This window comes from Zophobas morio, unplaced genomic scaffold (assembly GCF_036711695.1).
Source record: "Zophobas morio isolate AGI-343-1 ecotype UQ-CSIRO unplaced genomic scaffold, CSIRO_AGI_Zmor_V1 ptg000006l, whole genome shotgun sequence".
NCBI lineage: Eukaryota > Metazoa > Arthropoda > Insecta > Coleoptera > Tenebrionidae > Zophobas > Zophobas morio.
In genome coordinates, this window is record NW_026972111.1 from 15,367,804 (window position 1) to 15,376,295 (window position 8,492).

At 36.0% G+C, this 8,492-nt stretch overlaps 1 protein-coding gene across 1 annotated transcript; it reads right to left on the reverse strand.

Moving 5' to 3' along the window:
• Positions 1-6,988: 6,988 nt before the first annotated feature.
• On the reverse strand, positions 6,989-8,454 carry LOC135123683 (UPF0193 protein EVG1 homolog). The gene is made up of 3 exons (XM_064048533.1): positions 8,103-8,454; positions 7,270-7,635; positions 6,989-7,212 (listed from the first exon to the last, which is right to left on the reverse strand). The coding sequence occupies exons 1-3, from the start codon at positions 8,191-8,193 to the stop codon at positions 7,055-7,057; spliced, it is 615 nt and encodes a 204-aa protein (XP_063904603.1). The 5' UTR covers positions 8,194-8,454; the 3' UTR covers positions 6,989-7,054.
• Positions 8,455-8,492: the final 38 nt, after the last annotated feature.

An 8,492-nucleotide genomic window follows, 5' to 3' on the forward strand; every position in this document is an offset into this window, starting at 1 on the left:
GAAGGTTCTTTACCTGCCAAACCTCAGAACAATTCGTGCATGGGCCTCTGTCATAAACGCCAAGGCTGGTTTCACAAATGAGACATTATCACAAATTGCGGAAGAAGCCAAACATTTTAATCATGGAATCTATGGCATGTTAATATTTGATGAAGTTCGAATCAAGTCACAACGTGATTTCAATGGCAAAGAAGGTAAGACCTCTACATAACAAAATTACATTACTTATATTATATTTTTTAGTGATTGGTTTTTTGTGATTTTGGCTTGACGGTCTAAAAGCTCTGCCACAGCTTACAGATGAGCAAGTTTATAAAGAAAAAATTTAAAAAATGAAAGTAAAATATGCTTCACAGATTTTTAGCCAACGTGTTGCTGTGAATTTAGTTGGAAATTTGGATACATTAAATACATTTGGAATTGGAGCGAAAGACACTGCAGAGTTATTATTATTTAATGATAAACTATTTGATTCCGTCAACGGTAGCACAAAATATGCTTCAAATGGCAAGGAGTTTAGATGTGGAATTAATGACTCCAGCAGGCACATCCAGTTTTGGCAGCAAGAAGCAATACCACTCTTGGAGACAATGGCATTGGAAGTCAATAAATCAAAAGATAAATCAAAGCCTCCGAGTCTAAAAAATTGGATGTTTACTTTGAAAAATTTTGTACGAATTTGGAACATTTTGAAACATGAAGGATTAGAATTCATTTTGGCCGAATCCAACGAGGAGCAACATCAAAAGACACTGATGGGTTGGATTAATGGGCATTAATGCTTCTCGTCGGTCCACCAGCAGCTCCAGATCACGCAGCCCACACACAGGCTCGAAGCGTGGATTACACCAGCGAGATAACACGGTTCGAACATTCGAACGACAAACCAGCGGACTCAGCGTCTCGCGCGGAGCCAGAACCGGACCCCACGTCTCGTGCGGAGACAGAACCGGACTCGCCCGAAACACAAACTATCGAGTTTGCCTTGCACACGGCTCTCGCTAGTCGTTGGACTCATTATGTAGCCAACGGCTTGGATAGTTTGGAAAAACTGGCCCTTAAAAATAAATACTCCCTGCCAAAAAATTGCCTCAACTTACAGGAGCCAATTTTAAACTCTGAACTGATGCCAGCGTTACCCGCTCTGATAGTCAAGAAAAACAACCACGCACTTTCAGCTCAGCAACAAGTGGACCTTACGCTGGCACCATTGGATCTAGCCCTCAAGGTGATTTTTTGATACTCCTAAAATTTTTGCAGAGATCACTGGAGTATAGGAAAATTTAATCTACAGATTTACTGTGATATTTAAACAATTGCTTGTGGAGAAGAAATACAATTAGAAGCATACAATACATACGCCACTGAAACGTCGAAAATGTTTGTTGAGGAATATGGATTGTTTAACATGCCGATGACGGTACATAAAGATCTAATTCATGGGACAATTATTAATTCATCAACTTTGATGCCTATTGGACAGTTAACAGAGGAGGCACAGGAGGCTACAATTAAAGATATACGAAAATACCGGCAATATCATACGCGGAAATCTTCCAGAATAAACAGCAATCAGAATCTTTTAAATAGGCTTCTTCTGTCATCTGATCCCTTAATAACTTCTTTAAGGAAGGTCCACTGAAATAAAATTAAAAAAATGCTACCAGAAGTTCGTCAATTTTTAAAAAACAATGAGTAGAAAGTGATACCGAGGAAACAGAAGCGACAGTTTCATTCGATGAAACAAATAGTGAAATCAGTTTCGAAAGTGATGAAATTTAATAATTATGTACATATTTCTTTTAGTTATTTTTTTGTTTTGATTGTTTCTTAATTCTTATTATATTAATAATGATTATTAAACATTAACAACTTTTAAATATGAAGGTTTTTATTTTTTATTTTAATTATTGATTTTATTACCACACATTTCAGTAAATTTTCGATCACGAAATTAGCAAACCATGTTTTTTTATAAAATCAATGCAATTTGGTAGAGATCATAAAGGTTTTTAATGAACTTGGGCTGTTTCAGAATTTTGGCCACATATTTTTGATTTCGTCCCACTGTGCACTGTGAGCAGAAAGCCTTGTTAAATTTAGTAAATGAAAATTCTCTCTCAAGTAGAAAGTATGCGGCATGTCTAACTTTTCTTCAAAAAATAATAATATTTGACACAAGTAGAAGTGCTAAAAAATAACAACTTGGCACAATAAGAAGTGCTTGGTGAAATAAAAATAAATGTAAACAGACTTATAAGCAGACACGCACTTACATTCCATTATAAAGTTCCTAGCACATTTCATCATTATAATTCGCCTCTTCTAAACTGTCTCAAATTATACATGTAACTGAGAAGTTCGATATTTTTTATGATAATATCTGTAACCGTAAGTTCAAAACGATTTTACTTGCGCACAATCAGTATTAGCCATTATCTTAGCTGTTAGTAAACTGGTCGAAATAAGTTAAGGATATTATTTTTTTTTTTCCACTGGCGAAAAAGTATCAAAGGTGGCGTGGATATGTGTCTTATGGCTTTGTGTAACACCTCCGTGAGTAATAAAGTTTTTGGACGAATGCGTAAAAAGTTATCGAAGAAATTACAAAATTATCACAAGAGGCAGTACATTCAAATGTTTATTTCCTTGCATTTTAGTGACAGTATAGCGAGTAATTGTCAAAATTAAGCTTTCTAAAATGCAAAGAAGACATTTATCACCAGATGCTGCCAATAGAGCCATAGGAATGTTAGAAGCTGGTGCCCGCCAGGTAGATGTGGCTCAAATGTTAAATGTGAGTCAAAGTGTGGCCTCACGATTAAGTAATCGGTACCAAGAAACTGGATCTGTAATTGAACGACAAAGGCAAGGTAGACCCAGGGCTACAACAATAGGTGAAGATCGTTTATTGATTCGAGAAGCCCGGAGAAATCCCAGATCTCACTGTACTTTACTCAGGCAGGAGCTTTTACACGCCACTGGTACTTCTGTAACGCCAAGAACTGTTCTGAATCGAATCAAAGAGACAGAGTTACGATGTAGGAGACCTTTAAGAACGGTTCCTTTAACTCATGAACATAAACGTGCCAGATTGGCATGGTGTGAAGAAAGGCTAAATTGGCAAAATGAATGGTCAACTGTAATGTTTACAGATGAGAGCAGAATTGGTCTTTATAGCGACCGACGTACTGTTCGAGTATGGAGAGCCCCAGGCAGACGAGTTGATGACCGGTATGTCCAAGAAGTACATCCCTTTAAAGGGGGAACAATTATGGTATGGGGAGGCATTTTTCTTGGAGGTCGTACGGAGCTGTACGTTTGCGAACGCAATATGACGTCCCAAATTTATGAGGCTGACATTATAGACGATATTGTTGACAATTATCGCTATAATTTGGAGCCCCATTTTCGATTTCTGGATGATAACTAGACAGCGGATTTCTGTCGGGCTACGTCACGATTTTAGTGGGGACGCGCTGCATCGCCGGGACTCAGTAGCGGGTGCTAGGTAATCACTGAATTTAATTGTCACTTGATTCCATAAATACAATTAACGATTTATTAATCAAACGGCTAACTAAATGAGAACTGGAATTAACAGCAGAGTGCAACGAAGCAGCGTTATTCTAATCTCAAATAAACGAAGTGCAGCCGGTAAATGCAATGAATTCCCATCCCGTACGAGCCGTACCGAGTTTGGCCTTGTCTAGCCCGACAGAAATCCGCTCTCTAATGATAACGCAACTCCACATCGAGCCCGCCGTGTGACGCAGCGCCTGCAGACTCTCGGTATTGAACGTTTACCGCTTCCAGCACGTTCACCAGATCTTAACCCTATCGAACATGCTTGGGATATGCTTGGCCGAGCATTCATTGAGCACCAACCACCTCCTGGTCACTTAAGAGATATGCGTCCTCTTCTTCCCATATTATGGGACAATTTAGATCAAGAGATGTTCGATCGGTTGATACTCAGTATGGCCCAGACGTGTACAGGAGTGTGCCCAAAATCGCGGTGGTGTAACACATTATTAAGGCCCTGATTAAGGCTATTTTACGCCTACCTGTTTGCCCAGTGGTGTTAGGATTTTGCTTTCTTTTTAATTCTTGTGGTGTTGCAGATATATTTTTCGAATAAAACCTTATAAACATACTCAACATACTGCTCTTCATTAATTTATGTTATAAAATCGCCAGATTTTTTTTTGGATTAGTTGACTTTTTAATATCCTTAACTTATTTCGACCAGTTTATTTGATTATTTACATGTATTATGATTGTTTAGTGTCGTTTTCTTTTTTTTTTAATCTTGTAACACCATGCCTTTTGTTTTTTATAAATTCGCACGTTTTGTTCCTATAAGGACGTTTGTCTTTGGGATAATAAACCATTATCTGCATTTATTTGTCTTTTTTTTGCTAATTTATACAACATGTGTCAGTAGTGAATGGTTCTTCAATAAAATAACAATCACTAGTTAAATTACTAATTTTTAAAGTTTGGTTTTGCGAAATTGTTCAGGGTGGCCGGTTTTTTTTTGACGGTCAGTGTATTATAGTGGGCACTCTCTAACTCTAAATTCAAAAGGACTTTATCAATGCCGCTTTGTTTCTATGAGTGAAAGGGTTAATACCGTATCGTGAATACAATCAAAGGTATCCTTTATTCGACATAAATTTCTATATCGTATCGATACTGTAACGTCTTAAAAAATATCAATATTCCCACTAAATCCCACTATTAATTCAATGGATTTATGTACCCAAATGACCGGCATGACTACGGTTTTTGAGGTTATGTAGTCATTCCACATTTATTTCGTTCTTATTTAAATAAGGCGTAAAATCATAATTAAATCATTACTCACCTAATGTAAATCCATACTCAAGTTCTTCTAAAGACCTTCTGACCAAGTTCTCACAAACTAGAGAAATTACTGATTTAGATGACGCGTTTTAAATTACGTTACACGATAGCGTTACACGTGGTTACACGCACTTGCAAATATAGAAACACCAACGAACTCGATAACATCGATTTATAAATCTGGATGAAGTCACTGTATCGTTTTTCACATGGTTTCAAAAAACAAAAATAACGACACAATTGAAACGAAAATAAAACCGGACCGACCATTGCAGCAAAAGCAAACTAATGCGAACTTACCGAAGCGACAAGCGACACCTGAATTTCACCACGTGTCGTCACAAACGTCTGACCAGTGTTGCCAAACGTAACGAAATTCCGCTACCGGTGACGTCGTGATTTTTGCCTGTAACGACTTGTAACGAAATTTTATCTGTAATCAGCAAAACTACCCCGGTGAAATTGAGGACTTGAGGACTGACCACAGACTATCCCCTCTGACCGACCTGACCAAGACCACAGAATAGATAACAATTGTGTGCGCCTATACCGACTGAGGCACTGATGTGACTGATGACATGACTGAATCGCAGTTCGCACTGTTGACACTGAGTCTGTTGGCGATCCTGGATTTTAACTGAAATTGGTATCACCAAGCACAATGTTTTTTATAATTTCTGATTGTCCGCTGTCAAGATAAACAGATTGTTGGAATTTTAAATTTGCAAAGTCACCGCCAACTTAATCTTAATCAGATTAAGTGTACAAAGTGTATCAACACATAACCTAAAATTATCGCATGCCATGATTGACATATTTGTCGGAGAATTACTTGCGTTATACCAAAACGGACGCAAGAAAAATTCACATTTTTATTTCAAAAGTACTAGCATTTTTGATCACGCGGTAAAAAAATTAGTGAAATTCGAATTAGCACTACACGACCTGTCATGGAACTCGCGTAACACATATAAAGCACGTTTTTTTTTAAATAAAAGTCCGCCAACGTCGCAGCTGCGCCCAATAACATTAGAGGCAACCTGGCTACAAATCTTTTGTGGAAAGCGAAATCAAATTTAGGTTAAATTACTCGTTTTGTGACATGTATAAACCATGTTGTAAACATGATCAGTCAGTGTCGATGGACATACAAAATTAATAGGAGTATAATTTTTGCCAAATTTAAAAAACCACCACTTGTTGATTTCAGTTGCTAAGAAAAAACCCTCCAGTGGTGATTTTCATATTATACTACCATTATATGTTGAAACTCCAACGAACGAAATTAATTCAGTTATATTAAGATTGCAGAATTTGAGTTTACTATCTCTTTTTAAAACGTTTTGATGCGTAAAAACCCTCAAAACCCTTCCAAAGTCTGCAATTGAGTATAAATTAGTTATAACCTTAGTAGTAGATTATGTAATAATCATATGATTATTATATGATCTAAGGTTATAACCTATTTATCTTTGTTTTCCCCCATATAAAACTTCAGATGTAATACCACGGTGTTATCAGTTGTATTTTCAAGGTAAAATGCAGTGTTGGTGTTTTTTTTTTATTTTGGCAAATTCTGATAATAATGATACAAACTAAACTTTTCAACAGTGTTGCAATTATTTTAAAAATTCTGGAAATTTTCAAAATCAGTTTTGGTCAATTATTCGAACAGAGGAATACAGATTTAAAGCAAAAATGAAAGTCATAAAATGAATGACTTCTGGGGTTTCTCAAAGACGTACTTATTTTAATTATACTGCTATCACGACGTACGTTCGTTAAAACAACGCCAAGTGCGACTGAAACTTTTTAAACGCGAGTAATTAATTTTTAGTCATCTCATAAAATTAAAAAAAAAAATAAATAAAGTAAGCACATAATTGGGACAAGGTTACATTATTAATCAAGCAATGAATAGTCAGTATTCCTATTTTTTAGAAAATTTTCCTTTTCAATAAAAACTGTTATAACACATTTTATACAAAATACAAAATTTTTATTTTTGGAGTATAATTTAAATGCCTTTAAAACTGAAATATTGGTACACCAGTTTTAATTGAAATTCATACCAATAACATATTGTCATATAAAATTTTTGTCTAGTGAATTAACTACACTCAATCTAAATACTTTACTAAAATAAGTTTCATAAAAATGTAGAAACTATTCACGCTCGTTAAAATTACGGTTCTTTATTTTTAGAATCGGCAAGCTTTAATTGTTGCATTTCTCGAATTCTAGCTTGAATTTGTTGTTGAATAACAAACTGATGTTTCTTTCCTTCGCCTAGCTTTTCCATTTGTCGAAGCCACTCTTCTCTCTCTTTAATCTCATTAACAACTAAAACATATTATAGATCTAGTTATTAAAAACATTCAATAAACAAACGGAACTCACGTTCATCAAACCTATTTACTTCAACTTCATTTTTCTCCACCATTTTTTCAATTTTCGGTTTAGATTTGGGTTTCACCTCTTTGCCAAACGCCATTTTATTTTGCAGTTTACTTTTTTCTTTTTCCCTGTCAACTGGTGGTTCGCGAGGAATGTACTTCTCTCTTTCGTAGGCCCCCGATTTAAGAATCATGTCACGAGAACGACGCTTAGAACTACCAGGGCGAATCACAACGAGTGGTAATTTTTTTCTTGATGATACCTGTCCAGAACTCCTTGAAGTTGGAAGTGGTAACGGTTCACCATTTCGAAGGTAGTAGTTCATTTTTTTACGTTGCTGCATCGACATTTTGGACTCTTCCATGAGTACTGCAAACAGTTTTTTACATATATTTTTTATTCATCTGTAGATATGAATGACCAAATTTGCTGGAGGTTCTTTTGCCGGCGAATCTTTAACATAGGTACAATGAGGCATGCTCCCTCCTATCATTCTACCTCCATGTTTCATCACTACATTATGAATCATAAACACATCAAAAAACAAGGTAGTTTAAATTAGAAAAAACTGAGTTAAGGTACTTGAGCAGAACTTCCCTCACCCCTCAGCTAGGTATGCCTAGCTTTTAATTTTGGCAAAGTGATGTAAAACTGTATCAATTACGACATCCGGTATGTTTTTGTTTCTGCCTTTGTTCAAACATGCTGGGTTTACGCAGGTAAAGAATGTATGTGGAAGATTACAAATTTTCTCAAACACTAATTAAACATTTATTTAATGATTATCTTAACAGTTTTAAACGCAGCACTCTATTATTCTAAAATTTTGAACATACCTCGTAAAAGCTGATGCGTTTCTGGACTGTATGTTGTTTTTGCGGGGTGCAAAATTCCACCGTGGGAAATATTTTTGCTGGGCCATTCCATTTTTCATTAATAATTTTAAAGTGTCAAAATTAAATTCTTCAGTGACACTACACAACGTCTGTCCATTCAAAAACGTTGCCATGGGTGTGTGTTGAATCAATTCTAGTTGTTCTGGTAATAATAACGCGCCACCTTAAACGCTTTAACCAGTGGCAATGAGGATTGATTCGTGCAATTTGATACTTAGCAAGTACACCTTTGATTTTGGCGCTAAAACCCGGAACCTATATTGATTTTCTCCCCACCACTATATTTTAGAAAAGGATAAACTTATGCAATATTAGCGTGTGAAAGGGAGA